Source organism: Heptranchias perlo, chromosome 5 (genome assembly GCF_035084215.1).
Source record: "Heptranchias perlo isolate sHepPer1 chromosome 5, sHepPer1.hap1, whole genome shotgun sequence".
NCBI classification, from domain to species: domain Eukaryota; kingdom Metazoa; phylum Chordata; class Chondrichthyes; order Hexanchiformes; family Hexanchidae; genus Heptranchias; species Heptranchias perlo.
In genome coordinates this window covers 86,232,174-86,251,160 of record NC_090329.1, presented here as the reverse complement: position 1 = coordinate 86,251,160, position 18,987 = coordinate 86,232,174, and the positions used below count along the sequence as shown (strand labels likewise).

Genomic DNA, 18,987 nt, shown 5'->3' with positions numbered 1-18,987 from the left:
GGGGGGGGGGTTGGGAGATCTTTATTTAAACAGTTCCCTATCCCCAAATTCACACTGACTGATTTGACAGCTGGTTTATATTTTTGACTCAATTTAAAAATTCTGACTGCACGCGATTTATTTCTGTTTGAATCAGAGTCATTAAGCTGATTCAACAAAATCCTTCCCATCAAATAATTTTTAATAAAATATAACGAGACTGGTCTGCTCAATCCTAGTACAACTTAAGAAACCCATTTCATAAATTATATAAATTTATCAGCCAATATAACATTAAATTGTTACAATTATCCATTATTTTATACATTTGTTCTGTTTGTTATATACCCTGAGTAATGTTTTCTATAAAGATGTTCTATTAAAGTGGAGCACACAGCATTTATATCATGGCACAAACCCAAATTCATTTCACACATGGCCGAAAAAAAATTAGAGGGAACATTGGTCAAGGCTCATATATGAATATTGGTTACTTGGGTGAAGTACTAAAAGTGAGAATCAACACCTTCGGTAAAGGAGGAAAGCTGAGAAAAATTGGTGAGAACAAAAGATTTTTTTTTTAAACTTGAATTAAAATCCACAGCTGTTAAGTCTTAAATGTCTCCAAACACAGTGAGGTGATCTTGCAAAAATACCTGGTGTACAAATATTGACTGCAAGGGCAGCATATAGAAGTAAGTTATTTCCTACGGGTTTTCAAGTGTGAGAGAACCAAACAAGGAATTAAAAGTTGTGGGTATGTTTGCACACTTGATTAATTCTGTAACACAAGAGATAAAGAGTTACCTTATAGCCCAGAAATATTTGAACCGGCAGATTTAGTGTTCCAGGTCTCTACTGATGATTGACCAACCAATCTGGCTCACTAATGCTTTGTGCTGGTAATCTACATGGTTTTAGGTAGTTAAACTCCAGCAGAAAGGAAGGAAGAAAGAAACTTGTATTTATATAGCGCCTTTCAGGATCACAGGTGTCCCAAAGAGCTTTACAGCCAATGAAGTACTTTTGAAGTGTAGTTACTGTTGTAATGTAGGGAAACGCAGCAGCCAATCTGTGCACAGCAGATTAAATGACCAGATTCTTTGTTTTGGTGATATTCGTTGAAGGACAATGTTGGCCACAACAACGGGAGAACTTCCCTGATTTTCTTCAAAGAGTGCCAAGGACTGTTTTAAGTCCACCTGAGAGGGCAGACAAGTCCTTAGTTTAAGGACTAATCAGAAACTGCAGCACTCCCTCAATACTGCACTCGTATGTCAGCCTAGATTATGTACTCAAGTCTCTAAAGCAGGGCTTGAATTCACAACCTTCTGACTCAGAGGTGAGAGTATTATCACTGAGCCAAGAATGACACACAGTGTCTCTGGGCACACTCAGGGGTCCATAAACATTGGCTCTGATCTGGCATCTTAGTTCTCTGGGCTTGGGTAAGTAGATAGTGTGCGCACATGTCAAATTGGGCAAACTGAAACTCTGCCTGTTTGGATTTCTCAGCAGCTTGGTTTGGTGACCAAAGAAGTCATTGATGAGAAAAGGCCATTCGGTTCATTGAAACTTATCCCTGTAGTATTCATAGTATTCATCAAAAATAGATTACCAGGCACTTTAAAATTAAAAATAACGTAATACTTTATGGAGACCTTCCCATCACTTTTACACAAACTATAGTAAAGGCCCATGACATATAAGGTAAGAGTATCTTGAATCTATACTTGAAGAACTTCAGCAACATGTTTGTTTCTTTTTGTTCTATAATCTTCAAAAAAATCATTTAAAACGCTGATTTAGTACACTGGAAAAGTTTAGGGATTTTCTTTATTTCAAGTGAAGAGACACAGCTTGCATCAGCCTCCTTAGAAATCTGATAGGATTAGAGACAAAACTCTAAGTTCCTTTTCTCAGAAAAATTGCAAGCTTGCAAAATCCTGGAACTCCCTTCCTAATAGCAATGTGGGAGAACCTTCACCACACGGACTGCAGCGGTTCAAGGCGGCGGCTCACCTTCTCAAGGGCAATTGGGGATGGGCAATAAATGCTGGCCTTGCCAGCGACACCCACATCTCGTGAACGAATAAAAGAAATTGAGTTTCCACTTCTACTTAAGCTTAAGGGAACGTTCCCCACCTCCAACCAACTGCTAATCACCTCAAGCAAGTGTCAATTGTTTATAAAGTACAAATATTACATAGATTTTTAACCTATTTGTACAATGGGTTTTAAACTTCATTTACACAATACAAAAATGATTCCAACGTTAATAAGAGGGTTAACCACAGAATACAGCTACAATTACTCCACATTTAAAGCAGATCTAATTTCCACTGATGGACATCAATCAACAACCTTTAAATGTAGCTCACTTTTTACAAGTTTTTACAAACATCTAAAATATCTTGTTTACAAAAATCAGTGTGAACATGAAGGCGATGACAAACTTACTCGGAAATAATCACTGCATGCTGCCAGCACTGCTTTGTGGGCATGAAATTTTTGTTCCTCAGCAACCAGAATGACATCGCAGAGTATCCCATCATTCCTCTGCTGGTTCAGAGCTGCTAGGACAGCATCCTTATGAGACTTCGATTGGCAGAGCCTGTGACCTGTCAGCATTTCTTGAATGCTGTAAACAAACAAAAATAAGTTATGAACAAAATTGAGACCCTTCCCCCAAAACAAAACTAGCAACGTGCTCCACTCACAAAAAAAAATCTCCTGTGCTAAACTGTCCACAATAAATGAAAACAACAAGCCTTTGTGAATAAAAAAAAGCTTTCTCTCTAATGAATAATTAGAAAATAACAAAACCACCATCCAGTTAGTGTGGGCCACATGCTGGATTAGAAACAAAGCCTTGAAAATCTCATAACTGCTTGTCACACAACTAAATCCTCTAGATTGAATCTGAGGTGATGCGAAGAATAATACATGGCCATTTTATACGCAGCATGCATTAGAACTATTTTTAAGAGTTCAACATAAACCATAGATAAGAAGCTTAAAAATAAAACTAGAAACAAATAAACTCACTAAATCTCCTACATTTTGCTAGCTGTGCAATGCAAGTTGCTGACATTATTTCAATGCTGCAATCTCGCAATCTGACAATAGCTTTGAATGCCTTAACTGACAGACTGAATTAAATACCAGCTTGCTCAAGGTGACATCACATACACTCATGGGTCAGATACACAGTACCTGAGGCACATTTCAGATGGCATATTCCAATCCAGACCCAGCAGGTATCAGTACAAAAGGCGTTGGAGGTGTAAGAGAGATCCCAGCTGAAAGTGCAACAATGGGATAGCAATGTGTGAGCATGAATAGGTTTGGCTCCAGTTGACTGTACAAGCGTGGATTCCTGAGGCTCATCCAACACTGAATCAGGAATATTACAAACAGCAAATGAAAGGATGTTTTAGATTAATGGTCATGCAACTTCTGCCATTGGGTTTTCCATTTTACAATTTGTGCAGTGTTATCTTTTAAATAAAGAAATCACTTTGCTTACAAAGTGGTTACATTTGTCGTTGAATAGTTGCATTCAGTATTGCACAAGATATTTTTCAAAATATACATACCAACTGACTTACAAAGCAATGCTAGAATATTTTCAAAATATTATATACTTTGTTAGCAAACAGTCTTCAACCCACCCATTTATAATAACAGATCTCCCATGACAGTGCCCACATTAAATTGGAGGATATGCTGTTTTATAAGGCATTATACTATGTAATGCACAATGTATTCATTGGTTGGTAAGGCATATCTGTGTGTAACCTCGCTTGTCCCTTTAAGAGCGCTAGGCTAATTGCTGTAAATAGGCACATCCTGAGGTCAATGAGAGAAAAAAAATTCTGTAAAATGGCAGCTGCTTGTAAGTACCTAAGCTGGTCCCCACAGTCCAAAAAAACAGCAGGGAATAACTGGCTGGCTTGCTTTCTGTTTTTTTTAAAAAAACACATTTGACTGTCTGAAATGGCTCAGATGCACGCTAGGCACAAGATACATTAATATATACCACAGGATGCAACGATCTGGTTCAGCCTGAGACAGTGTCCAGGAGAGGATGGAGTGGGCGGCGAGTGTACAGAGTTTGTGGTGGAGTTGAAAATGATAGCTTACCAATGTTTGCAGCTCATCCAAGATTGGATGTCGGACAAGCAGTCTCCTATGGCATTGCTCATAGTAACTTGGATGCTACTCTGTTTCAAAAGGCCAAAAGCAAATGTGAAAGCTATCATTCTGTTGTTAACATGATGCTCTGTCACTTTCATGCCACAAAGTCCAACTGCTGAGTAAATATTGGGTGAGGTCAAAGCTAAATAGCTCTTTTCAGGTTGCAGGTCAGAAACTTGACTGTTTCTTTTTTTTAAAAAAAGTGTGATTGGCTAGGTCGATCTATTAATATATTACATATAGCACATGTCGTCACACACTTTCTATGTCATATCTGCGCTACGATAATCCTGGAAGACAAAGATAACCCCGGCTTAATTTCTCCACTACCAATTGCCTCTTTAAACCCCTCTCCCCTGGCGTCTAATGTGCAAAGAGCTCATGAATTTCTTTGTCACCGAGATTGAGACCATCTGTTCAGCTGCCTCTGCTGCTTCCCCTTCAAACCAAACCTCCCATAGCTCCCACACCCTAGTCCTGAACCTTCATCTCTCTCTAGTTTCTATCCCATCTCCCCTCATATCCTTTCAGAGCTCATCGCATGTATGAAAACCACCTCCTCCTCCCTTGACCCCATTCTCACTAAACTGCTGGCCACCCAACTGCCCTTCCTGGGCCCATGCTCACTGACATCATAAATGGTTCCTTATCCTCAGTTATTGTCCTCTCCCTTTAAAAACTGCCATCATCATCACCCTCCTCAAACAGCCCAACCTTAACCAGTCAGTCCTGGCAAAACCACCACCTCATCTCCAACATCCCTTTACTCTCCAACAACCTTGAATATGTTATTGTCTCCTTATTTGAATCCCAACAATCAGGTTTCCCGTCATCTCACAGCACTGAAACAGCCCTGACTAAAGTCATGAGCAATATTCTCTGTGACTGTGACCTCGGTGCATCATCCCTCCTTGTCCTCTCTGCAGCCTTTAACACAGTGAAGCACACCATCCTCCTCCAATACCTTTCTTCCATTGCCCAGCAAAGGTGGACTTGCTTGGTTCATAATTTCTAAGGTAAGTTCTAGAATCTTTCCAAACGACAGTAAGGCTGTGTGAGACGCAGTGAGATGGATAGAGAGAGAAGAAGAGAGGTGGATAGTGACGGACAGCATTGTTGTGACGCACTCCTGGGTATCAGGCATCCATCCTCACCAACCCCACCCTGGATAATTCACAGCACAAACTTACCCGCCATGCCAGCTGGCCCATTCTTGACAATCAGCCCCCGACCATCAGGCAGTCTCGTCCACACAGAGTTCCGTGGTCATCAGCCCGAGTCCCTACTTAAAGCTGGTTTTAAGTGCCAGAAACGCTTTCAGCTGTATTTGCTGCCTAATGCAGCACACTGTCAACAAATACAGTAACAGTGAATTCTGCATTTAAAAATGTCAGGCTGAGAACTGGTCTTACAGCCGAGAAAGCTGTGCGAGGGTGGGGGTACAGGTTTACATTGTGGCCGTGAACTAGCTGAGATGTGTCTGACCACATTCTCACGGGTCCCTCTCCCCTCAATGCTGCCAGACACCAGTACTCCCCCCACCCCCGCCTCCCCCCCCCCACTCAAGAGCTGCCAGATCCCATGATCCTGTTTCCCAGTCCTGCTAAACCCCAAGACCTCCACCAAGTATGGCCAGCCCTTGACAGCATACCCAATGTGCCAAAACTTGTATCTCCCTCAAATATTCTAGACTCCAGGACCCCACCCCAACTGTACACTGCTGCATTACCCCATAATACGTTCCCATTCTACTGCCAGTTGCTAGGATCACCCAGTGAACCAAATCCCATATTCTACACACTGCCCACGCTACCGAATTCCAGATTCTCTCACCACAGTAATGCTCTATCTCAGAACCACTCACCAATGTTACCAAAGCCCAGAACATCCATTACTGCTTCTAAACCCCCTAAACCTCCTTTTAGTTACTGCTAACCCCCACAAGCCTAGCTCCAATCTGTTACACATGGCCTACCATCTTCCTGATGCCCCCTTCCCATATGTCTCTTACCCCGAGTGCCCAATGCCTTCTTCTCCCTTGCCATATCCATCTCCCTCCTACCACTTCCCACCTATGTCTGCATCTGTGCCTGACTGTCACGCTACATTCTCCACTAAAAAAAAAAGCCCTGCCTGTGGGCTGGATCCCACCTCCACCCATGAGCTACAGCTCAAAAGGCATCCATAACCCGCACCATTAACCGGATGCCTGTCACACCTAATGCCTGAACCCACCACCACAAAATGCTGCCTTCCCTGCCACACCTTCCATTCAAAAAGACAGGGAAACAGCAACGTCAAAAAAGACACATTAGCACTGAGCAACATATTTTCAATCTGCCTGAAGTTTTTGATCAATGCATTGTGAAACTTCTGTAGTTATCTCATTGAGTGAGGACTTGTATACATTAGCTGTCAGGTAAATGCAGCACTTCTGATACTCCCAATGCTTTGCAATAAATGCATCAATATGAAAAATATACACAAGTTATCATTATTCCTTTTTGTATGTTTTGTATACTTGTGCAAATGCTAAGAACTAAGATGAGCCCTTAGTATGAAGTATATTTAGCCATAACAGGCACTATTTTGTCTCAGTTGTAATTAAGTATCTTGGAGGAGAAAGTAGATGACATCTTGTATATACCTTATGTACATTTATTAAAAAGGTATATAACAATAGAACATCACTCCACTGTCACAAACATCAGTGTATTTCACCATTTTAGCTGCATAGACAGAACACACAGCTGTATCACTGAAGATTACGGATTTTCTGCACCAAAAATAGTTGTCTCAGCAAAGAATTAGCTATCATTCCCCGTCTGCAATGTGCTTGCTCCCTGAGGAAATCATTTCAATTATATCTATTTGCTGAATGATAACATTACTGTTAATAAAGTAAATACTGGCTATGATAATAAGTTCTTTGCTCAGGCACAGAACCATTTCCCAATGAAGTACATTCACAGGAAAAAATTGCTGGTTTCACACCAGTAATTTACTTTTTTGTACATTGCAGATGCCACAACAGAGATAACAAACAAAGAACAGATGTTTCACAGCAGCGCTGAGCACCAGGGGAGGAGCCCTGGGTATCAGTACAGATGCGGGAGTGGAGTGGAGTGGAGGGAAGCAGGGCTGAGCACCAGGGGAGGAGTCCAGATATCAGTACAGATGTGGGAGGGGAGCGAAGTCGACAGAAGTGGGGCTGAGCACCAGGTATCAGCATGGGAGTGGGAGAGGAGCGGAGTGGAGGGAAGTGGGGCTGACCACCAGGTATCAGCATGGGAGTGGGAGAGGAGCGGAGTGGAGGGAAGCGGGGCTGAGCACCAGAGGAGGAGCCCCGGGTATCAGTACGGGAGCGGGAGGGGAGCAGAGTCGAGGGAAGCGGGGCTGAGCACCAGGGGAGGAGCCCCAGGTATCAGTACAGGAGCGGGGGAGGAGCGGAGTTAAGGGAAGCGGGGCTGAGCACCAGGGGAGGAGCCCTGGGTATCAGTACGGGAGTGGGAGGGTACCAACGATATAGGAATGAAAAGGGAAGAGGTCCGACGGTCAGAGTTTCAGAAGGTAGGAAAGAAGTTGAAAAGCAGGATCACGAAGGTAGTAAACTCCCAGTGCCAAGTGCTAATGAGTACAGAAAAAGGAAGGTAAGGCAGGCTAATGTATGGTTAGAGACATGGTGCAAGAGGGAGGGCTTCAGATTCTTGGGGCATTGAGACTACTTCTGGGGCAGGAGGGACCTGTTCAAGACAGACAGGTTGCACCTCATCAGAGCTGGGACCAATGTCCTTGCGGGGAGGTTCACTAGTGCTGTGAGGGAGGGTTAAAACTAATTTGGCAGGGGGATGGGCACCAGGATGTAACATTAGAAAGGAGAAACAAGGTGCACAAAAGATTGGGAGAGACAGATAGCACTAGAGTAAAAGATAGTACGGTATTAGGTGGGATCAGGCTAAGAGAGAATACAAGAAGGTCTAAGATAGATTTAGAGTGCATGTGTGTAAACGCATGAAGTGTGGTAAATAAGGTTGGTGAGCTGCAGGCACAAATAGCTACATGGGAATAAGATGTAGTGGCAATAATGGAGACCTGGCTCAAAAAAGGGCAGGATTGGGTACTAAATATTCCTGGATACAAGGTGTACAGGAAAGATAGCGAAAGAAAAAAAGGAGTGGGGTTGGTGGCAGTATAGATTAAGGAGAACATTACAGTGCTGGAGAGAGAGGATCTCCTTGAGGGGTCAAAGATAGAATCTATTTGGTTTGAGTTAAGAAACAATAGAGGTACCGTTACACTACTGGGTGTATTCTGTAGGCCACCAACTAGTGGGAAGGATATAGAGGAGCAAGTTTGCAGGGAAATTACAGAGAGGTGCAAGAACTATAGAATAGTGATAATGGGGGACTTCAACTATCCTAATATAGACTGGGATAGTAATAGTGTAAAGGACAAAGAGGGGGTGGAATTTTTGAAGTCTGTTCAGGAGAACTTTCTTGATCAGTATATTTCCGGCCCAACAAAGGAGACATTGCTGGATCTAGTTCTGGGGAATGGAGTGGGTCAAGTGGAGCAAGTGTCAATGGGGGAACATTTAGGGAACAGTGATCACAGTATCATAAGGTTTAGATTAGTTATGGAAAAGGACAAGGAGCACTCTAGAGTAAAAAATACTTAATGAGAACGGATCTGGCCCAGGTAAACTGGAATTAAAGATTGGCAGGCTAAACTGTAATTGAACAATGGGTGGCCTTTAAAGAGATGGTTCGGGTACAGTCTAGGTACATCCCCACAAGGGGGAAAGGTAGGGCAACCAAAGCCAGAGCTCCCTGGATGACGAAAGAGATAGAGAGTAAGATGAAGCAGAAAAAGGGGGCGTACGATAGCCGTCAGGTTGATAATACAAGTGATTGCCAGGCTGAATATAGAAAGTTCAGAGGGGAAGTGAAAAAGGAAATAAGAGGGGCAAAGATAGAGTATGAGAAAAGACTGGCGGCTAACATAAAAGGGAATCCAAAAGTCTTCTATAGGCATATAAATAGTAAACAGGTAGTAAGAGGAGGGGTGGGGCTGATTAGGGACCAAAAAGGAGATCTATGCATGGAGGCAGAGGGCATGACTGAGGTACTAAATGAGTACTTTGCACCTGTCTTTATCAAGGAAGAAGATGCTGCTAAAGTCACAGTAAAAGAGGAAGTAGTTGATATACTGGTTGGGCTAAAAATTGATAAAGAGGAGGTACCAGAAAGGTTGGCTGTACTTAAAATAGATAAGTCACCCGGTCCGGATGGGATGCGTCCTAGGTTGCTGAGGGAAGTAAGGGTGGAAATTGCGGAGGCTCTGGTCATAACCTTCCAATCCTCCTTAGATAGGTGGGGGGTGGTGCCAGAGGACTGGAGAATTGCAAATGTTACACCCTTGTTCAAAAAAGGGTGTAAGGATAAACCCGGCAACTACAGGCCTTTAAACCATGAAGGGTTTAGATAAAGTAAATAGAGAAACTGTCCCTATTGGCAGAAGGGTCAAGAACCAGAGGACACAGATTTAAGGTGATTAATAAAAGAACTAAACGCGACATGAGGAAAATGTTTTTTGCACAGCAAGTAGTTATGATCTGGAATACGGTGCCTGAAAGGATGGTGGAAGCAGATTCAATCGTGGCTTTCAAAAACTAATTGGATAAATACTTGAAGGGAAAAAATTTGCAGGGGTACGGGGAAAGGGATGGGGAATGGGACTAACTGGACTGCTCTTACAAAGAGCCGGCATGGGCTCGATGGGTTGAATGACCTCTTTCTGTGCTGTTACCATTCTATGATTCTATCTAACCCTGGTGGTTGCTGGGAACAAAGACCATTTAGCTGTCAATAAGGAAAAATCAGATTTCCCATAGTATATTAAAGCAATCTGTTACGCTGTTGCAAGGTGGTTGTTAGAATGTGGGACTGGGGGCTCAATTTTACGGGGAAATTGCAGGTGCGTTGGGGGTGGGGGGGCTCCAAAAATCGGGGAAATCCCGTTTGGGTTCGGAAGCCGGCTCCAACCCGCCGACTTCAGAGTTCCCCACGGACACAGCTGTGCGCGCCCGGGCGTCCCAAATCCGGAAGTCCCGCCGACAATTAAAGCCGGCGGGATGATAGTTAAAGAGCCAAATGTACCTCATTGAGGTACTTAAGGCTCTTTACTTGTGACAGGTACATACTTAGAACGATCTTTAACTTACCTGGGCAGCTTGCCCACCACTTCTGATTCATGCCATGTTTGAAGGGCCGGATCAAAGAAAAATAAACTAAATAAAATACATCAAAAACCATTGCACGACGTTAAAACACAAAATCAACCTACCTTTCCACCCTGCTCTGATGTTTCCTTCTCCGATCTCCCCTTCTTCACCCCCGATCTCCCCCCAATCTTCCACTTTTCCCCCCGAACTCCCCCGCCAATCTTCCGTTCCAGTGCCAGATGACGTCTCTCTCTCTCTCTCTCTCTCTCCCGCCACCCACACCCCCCAATCTCGCATTGCAGCTCCCGACGGCAGCCAGCCTGTCAATCGGGCTGGCTGCCGGGCGTGAAACCTGGAGAGCACGTTAATCATCATCAATCACAACGCGATCGCGTCGGAAACGTTAAGTTTTGTTTATTTGGGTTTGCCACGTGCACCTTCACCCGCTCCCGCCCCCCCCAATCCCAGCTGCCAGCCTGCCACCATTTCAAAATTGAGCCTTGGGTGTGGGATTCAATTGACCATTGGAATGATTTGGAAAGACATGCACTCAGAAAAGGCATGTTATACCATGTAACACACTACATATAAATTAACAGATAAATGTTTACATCCTAATACACCTTTCATGATAGGTGTACGGGAGCTATTTTGAGAAAAGCTGTCTGCTGCTAAAGTGGATCTCGGTTTAATTAGCCTTTACTTTCAAGACCACAAAGTGCTTTAATAAGAACATTGAGGTATACTAGTGGTTAATTGTTGTTGCTATAGGAACATTATTTCTAGATTGGCACCTGCTTGCAAATCACCAGCTCCTTCTCTTACAGAAAAGCCAAGTTATACATCTTCCACATGCTCCAAAACATGATAGTGTTGCATAGACGCAGAACAAAGCAGTCTTAAGCTGCATGCTGTGAGTTGTAATCCACACAATTAAAATAGCACCTTTGTAGCTCTATAAAAATCCCACAAACTCAAGTCCAGGCTACTGAGAGTGGTAGGCATCTAGAGGAAAATGTTTGAAATGTAGAAAAAGCAATTGTGTGGTTATGTTGATTGATGTATGACTTACGTAAATTTTACATGCTTATCTCAGAAACCATTTTTCTTTAATACTAATGGCAGCTAAAGGATTTTGCAAAGATTTTTTGCAATTTTACTAGTTTCCCTTCTGTACCTTGCTCGTTGATAGATGTTTCTTGACTGCTGATTCTTGATTAGTAATTATTGTCGTTCTTGGTACTTCTTGATTGGTAGTTGTTCATTCCTGTTTGTTCATTGGCAGGTTCTCTACCTGTTCAGTTGTGATTTGCTGCTGTTTTATGAATGACATTTGAGCCAGTCAGATTTAGATGTGACATATACTTTGCATGTGCCTGCACTGTGACAGACATTCATTTGTTGCAAACAATACATATGTTAGACTATGTGTATAATATTAAAATATATACTGAAGAATTTTAGAATTAAAACCACTGGACCTTAAAAGAAGTCAGGCCATACCTATATAATAACACTAGGAATGTGATGAAATGTGATGGCAACTGTTGAGAAACAACATCATGGCCTAGAAATTCGATCATGCCGGATAACGGGCGTGCAGTGGGCAGGGCGTGCACTGCCTGCAACAGTTCATGTGGCTGCAGGGACTATGGGAAATTCATGCTGCCAGCTCATTATACAGAGACAGGCGTCATGCCAGCGCTACATATGCTGTTTACTGGCTGCATGCCAGTTTGGACAAGCCTAAAATCGTGCGTCACTGATGCCACATAAAATCAGCCTGCACCTCTTAAAGGAGAAGTGCACTGTGGCTGAAGGCAGCAGGAGGCGGATTGAAGCTGGGCGACATGGCTGGAATAGGTGCACATAGGTCCCCCAATTTTTCAGATGCAGCTTTAGAAGCCCTTGACCAAGAGTTCAGCAGGAGCAGGGAGATTCTATGAACATGTGGCCAGAAAAGCATCCAGGCAACATGTGCACAGAGATTTGGAAGAAGTGGCTCAGGAAGTCAATGCCAGGAGCTGACTGCAATGTTGAAAGATATTTAATGACCTCAGCAGGGCCGTCAAGGTAAGAATCCTAACTCTCAGCACAATTGCTCTCTGCTCACACCTGCAGCCACACCACTCAAAACACTTCCCTCGGCTCTCTTGATTCCCTTCACACTTCTACCATGACTGCACCTCACTTTACTTCACCTCCTTCAGCTCCTACTCACACACTCTGCACCTCCTACTCTCAGCACTATTGGAACCCTCGCTTCCCCACACCTGACATCTTGCACACAAAATCCTCCTTATTCGACCCTGATAGGCACATTCTCAAAACAGCTCACAAGGCTACCATTAACACACTCTCTTCTTTCTGGCAGGAGAAGATGGCACACCACGTGGGAGAGCAAGTAGCAACCGAAGGAGAGCAAGGCCACCGACATATCTTGTCGCCACTAGAGGAGCAGGTCCTACAGTTGACAGGCATGGGGCAAGTCATGGCTGTAGTGACTGGAGGGGCTGGAGGAGACGTCCCTCCTTACACCACACCTTACCCTCTTTCTCATCTCACTTCTATCTCACCCTACACACTCTGCATGGCAAACTGCAGCAGCTTTGGATTATTCTTTCCTCCATTCACTAATTTTAATGAAAAAGTGAGAATAAAACTGGTGTATCCTGTTTTATACTCATATTTATATTTTTACTAAAATTAGTAAACAGAAATTTATACCACTTAATCCTTACTGTAAAGTTGCTACCAAATAAGAATCAATTTTAACTTTTGCTTAATATCAATAACCAAATATATGGTTTATTTTTCTTGACACTAGTATTTCTCTATTACAAGAAATTTACTGCACTTGAAAGCTGTAAAAACCAGTGAGGAAAATAACAATACTGTTCACAGTACAATTTAATGACCCTTTGGCTACTACTGCTTTTTCCTTGCAGTTTTTAGTATGCATAGTTCAAATACACAGCACCAGAGGTGAAAATATGTTTGATAATCATGGAAATGGCAGGACAGAAGGAGGCTATTTGTCCAATTGGGCCACTGACAATTTTATCTGTTCAATTATCTACTCCAATCTGATTTTATTGCCCATTCTGTATATCCTTTTATATTCTTTCTTTTCAAATGCTTATCCTATTTCCTTTTAAATTATATTATAGTCTCTGCCTCAGTAGCCACTTGTGGTGAAACATCCCATGTTATAATAATCCTCAGCATGAAAAAAATTCTTCTGACTTGCCCTTAGATCTTCTAACGATAATTCTGAGCACATGTATAATTTTCACTACTTACCCCTCTCAAGATTTTTTGCAATCTTCTAAACCTCCATTTGACCCCCCTTAAACTTCTCTGTTCCAGTGTAAAAGCCCCAACTTTTCAAATCTTGCTTCATAACTATAATCTCTCATTGCTGGTATCATTCTAGTGAATCTTCACCATGCCCTGTCCACAGCTGTAATATCCTCCCTTTACAGAGATGTGCAGAACCGCATGCGATACGCAAACTGTGGCCTAATCAGTGTCTTGTGCAAATTCAAATGGATTCTTTTCTTTCAGTGCCTCTATGTATAAAATCCACAGTCTTATTTGCCTTTCCATGGCCTATGTTGCCTGTGATAAAAACTTCAAAAACAATTGTATTCCCCCCCCACCCTCCAATTCTTCTTTTCCTCATTTTATTAATCATACTAATTAGGGTATATTTCGTTTCTCTGTTCTTTTTCCCAAAAAGTGTTCCACCACATTGCTTCCCCCCACCCTACACAACAGTCAATACATTCCATTTATCCATACACTTTGTTATTTCCTCAGAAGAATCAATTAAATTAGTCAACCACAAACAGCCCTTTACAAATTCATGCTGAATACCCCTGATTAGCCCATGGCTTTGTAAGTGTTAACTAATTTTATCTTGTATAATGGACTCCAGAAGTTTAACCACAACCAAGGCAAGACTAACTGGTCTATAATTTCCTGGCTTGTTTCTTTCCCCTTTCTTGAACAGGGTGTAACATTTACCATTCTCAGAATTTAGGCACGATTCCAGTTGGAAAGTTATGGTTAATAATTCCATGCTTCATTGCTAACCCATTGAAAATGTACCATTATGATTTACTGTATCTATTGAAATGGGAAGGGATTATATTTCTTTGCAGTAGCCAATTAAGTTTGCACATAATTACTTCTTATAAATGCAAAAATATAGATATTCACACCAGCTCCACGGCTTACTCCAAAATAAAACCGCACTGGAGCTCAGACTTTCCTGCTTTATCCTACTTAAAGGATTTTGAATGTGAAGGCCAGTCATCACTGAAGAGAGGAAGGTGGCTTACCTTCACAGTATTAAAATATCCTCTATATTTCTAAGAGCCCTCCTAAAATTAAACTAAAAAAAGCACTCATTATCTGTGGGGATCAACCTTTCCACTTATAAAAGTATCAGTGTACTCAAAAAAACAATCTACAGATCATCCTATTTATAATGGTTTGCCCTTCGATGTTGAAGAAGGGCATTCATGCAAATTCCTGGGCGTGTGAATTTGTTTTTACAAAGCAGGAACTGCCCACCGCACAGCAACTCTGGAGTAGCAAGAAATGTAACCCGTTGGTAAGCAGAGTCCGGGAAGACCGCACAACTTGCTATCTGCCATTGCTGAACCATTATCCCAGAAAGCAATCCACCAATCGGCTAACAACTAGGTTCTTACTTACTGCAAGGTGAACTGCATTCTAGTAAGGAAATTTGTTTAAGATTTTATCCTGCCTGGGATTCACACCTGTGTCCTTCCACTTGCAAGGCAAGCACAATATCCACTATGCTACGGGAGCTCTTTCAAAGAATGGTTTTTAATGTTTAATAACACAAAAATAGACTGCATGGAATAAAGTGAATATAAAGGGACAAAGAAGTTAAAAACAGCTATGCAAGAAGAGAATATTCAAAGCCTATAGAGTTGGTCTACAGTCAACAAAGGGCATATAGTATTGTGTATTTGTATATGAGAAAGATAAATAGTTACCAACTAAGTCTAATGAAAGGAAGCCATAAACATGACAGATTTTCACAGAACACTGCAATATATCAGCCTGGAAGTGCTGACACTAATGCAATTACCAAGTCACCTTCTAGTATTCCATGATAGAGACCCATTTGATTTCTCAAAGGAAAAACTCAAACACATTTGTCTTGTAAATAATGTGTCACATTTCCTATATTGTTTCAGTGACCTACAGCCTTTAAGTTAGATTATAGGGCCTCTCACAAATGAACACTGGCCTATGACATTACTGTTTAAAATAGATTACATTCAACAAAAACTGGGTTTGCAGTAACTCTGATGAAAGTGCACATTTGCTCTACTTTGCACATAACATATGATAGCCCCAGATGAAAAACAAGCATTGGCATAGGCTCAGAGGGGAGAGTGGCCTCCTTCTGCACTGTAATTTCTATGTTTTTTTTAAAAGGAATAATTTAATTTAAAAACTCTAAATAGCAAACATTGAAATTTTATCATATGAAAATTAAGGGGGTATTTTAACCCACACGCCCCCCCCCAACCCACCCACCCACAACAGGCAGCGGGGGAGGGGGGTTAAATTGTTAAAAATATGAAACCCGACCCCAACCTGCTGCAAATGTGCCTACTACCGGTTTCACCGCGGCGGGTTGTGGGCGGCCGGGTAACCCGCTCTAGAGAGGCGGGTCAGTGATTTTATTATTTAAATGAGGCTGCATTCCTCAGATTTTGGCAGCCATTTAAATTTAACGACTGCAGGCTGAGCTTCCCAGGGTTAGGGAAACCCAGCAGCTGAACGGAGGAGAGAACTGCCAGATCCAGCAGGGTAAATGTTTTACCAGCACTGCTTGTGGGCCAGGAAGAGCACAAGTCCTTCCCCCGCCGCCCGCCCCCGCCCCGCAGGGTCCCTCAAACACATCTTCTGCCACGATCTCTCCCTTCCTCTTCGCTGCCCGCTCCGAGCCCCTCCCAACTGACCCCCGATCTTCTCGATTGCCGGGGACTGTCCCCAGCGTTCCACAGCTGCAGCTTTGTACAGCAGGCTTTCCCGCCTGCCAGCCAGCCAGCTTCTCAATTTGACTGGCTGCCGTACGGGAAACAGAGTAAAACATTCTAATGAGGTCCTGCCTTTAAATTCGGCAGGATCTTTGACTTCCCAGTATTTCCGGGTTTCCTGGCCGCTGACGTGTCTCCTGAAATGTGTAATTGTTGACAACACACCCCAAGTCAGACTATGTGAAATTGGAGGTAGCATTAGACAGCACTGTCCAAAAATAGCTTTGGGGATTCGCAAAATTAAACCACACCAAAACTCACCAGGAGGCTCATCATCTCATTTTCCAGGAATCCATTTAACGGTTCTTCAAGCCGATTAAAGAATGAGTCTGGAATCCTGTTCCACAGGTCAATTATCGTCTTGGAAAAGTATAATTTCCAAACATCGAACCTCACCCCTGCTCCCTTCATTTGTCAGAGTGGCCTCTAGTTCCATCGGCCCATCAACTCAAATATTGACTTGGATGATGTCCATTCCTTTAATAATCTCATATATGGCTGAGATCATCACTCAGTTTCAATCTCTCCAGCATGTATAAATCAAAAGCATCAAGTCTAACCTCCTAGCTCAATAATCTCAGGTTGGATGTGGTCTTTGTTGCCTTTCTCTGCACTTTCTTCAGGATTGATGGCTGAGGCATTCCATCTCTTCCCTGCCAATTTTTCAGCAGATCTGGGACAGTGGAGGCAGAAAACAACTTGGGGACACGCTACGTCTCTGCTCCCCATTTTCCAGAGGCCATATCCATCAAGACAAACAGGACCCACCCATATGTGCGCAAGCGAATGGTAATACATGCAAATGAGGGAAACAGGAATTTTACCATGTTTCTCGCTATTTATGCTCTTCGAACGAATGACACAGGGGCTGTCTGTTAGGCTCCAATGACCAGCATTAAGAGGACGGTTTAGGGGATCCTGGGGCAAGAAACTGAAGAGAGACCTATGCAAGTGCTCTCAGAGCACAGCCGCACACAAGCTCCATCAGTAAAATGATACTTAAAAAAAATTTTTTTAAACAGGCAGCTCGCTGGCTACCATGTTCTCCCACTGTAGGAAGTCTCGAAGCTTGCCACAGCACGTTTCTGGCCCCAAAGTCAGAGAAGGTTGGGAGTCTGCCTCCCACATGTCAATGACACCTGAGCCAGAAAGACAACCAAGGTCAGTACTCCACCTCTGGAGTAGGCGGAAGTAACATCCCAAGGGAGATGCAACTCAATCACGGGAGGGAGGATAGGGTTGCAAAGCCGAGGCCACAAAGTCCTTCTCGAGGTGGGGGGTGGGACTCCAAATGAGATCATACCAAAGCATAATATAATTATTATTGTTGTCCTAGTTTTATAATGAATCGTCTGGGCAATACAGTCCAAGACCCTGTTAGCATTGGTCTCGGCCTCATGACACTAAGCCTGAATCTTGATGGAGCAGTCAATGATCACTCACAAATATTTCTCCATTTCATTAACCTTTAACCTACATCCACTGATGTTATATTTCATGTCCTTGTTATGTGTATGTGTCTGTGTAACTGAAAACTTGTCTACGTTGAAGGATATTCACCAGTGTTGGGCCCAATTTCCCAATCTATCCAAATCCAGTTGGAATCTACTTCTCTCTTCAAAAGGTACTGACTTTTCCACACAATTTGGTGTCATGGGCAAATCCAATTACAATGCTAACAATGCACCTTCGTTAAAATAAGGGCCCTACTTGTGTGTCCCTCCAATCATCTGACACTACCCCAGTTCTCGGGTGAGCTTTTGAAAATATCTATCAGGGCAACACAAGACTTCTGCCATTTCTTTGAGCACCTTAAGATAAATTACTTCCAGTCCTGCTGCTTTTTGAGCTTCAAACTTGTTTAATTTAGTTAATACCATATCCCTTGTAATCTGCAAGCAACCTATCAAATTTGTTACATGGATTAATTGTTCAGGCATTTTCTATCTTTCTTAATCTCGATTTTTTTTGGCTTCTGCCTTTTAGTACACTCTCCAGGTGAGTCCCAACTCCACATAACTTTGAGAGTACCTGTACCAGTCCTGATATCTAGGTAAGCTTTCGGTAACTTGTCCAGGATAACAACAACAACTTGCAATTATATAGCATCTTTAACATAATAAAACCTTTACAGGAGAGATAATCAAACAAAATATGACACCGAGTCACATAAAGAGATATTAAGACAGGCGACCAAAAGCTTGGTCAAAGAAGGACGTTTTAAGGAGCGTCGTAAAGGAGGAGAGGTAGAGAGGGAGGGAATTCCAGAGCTTAGGGCCTAGGCAGCTGAAGGCACGGCCACTAATGGCAGAGCGAAGAAAATCAGGGGCGTGCAAGAGGCCAGAATTTGATTAGCGCAGAGATCTTGGAGGGTTTTAGGAGGTTACAGAGATAGGGAGAAACGAGGCCATGGAGGGATTTGAAAACAAGGATAAAAATTTTAAAAATCGGTGGTTGCCGGAAAAACCTTTTTGCTAATTAATTTAGCTCCTACAA

The 18,987-nt window shown here is 42.7% G+C and overlaps 1 protein-coding gene across 7 annotated transcripts in view; it reads right to left on the bottom strand.

Moving 5' to 3' along the window:
- Positions 1-3,218, bottom strand: part of klhl32 (kelch-like family member 32) — a 184,798-nt gene extending 181,580 nt beyond the window's left edge. For all 7 annotated transcript variants that reach the window (XM_067983834.1, XM_067983839.1, XM_067983837.1 and 4 more), the window contains exons 1-2: positions 3,196-3,218; positions 2,440-2,620 (exon numbers count right to left, since the gene is read on the bottom strand). In XM_067983834.1, coding sequence (XP_067839935.1) covers positions 2,440-2,620; positions 3,196-3,218 — 204 coding nt within the window. The remainder of the gene's footprint in view (positions 1-2,439; positions 2,621-3,195) is intronic.
- Between the last annotated feature and the right edge of the window lie 15,769 nt (positions 3,219-18,987).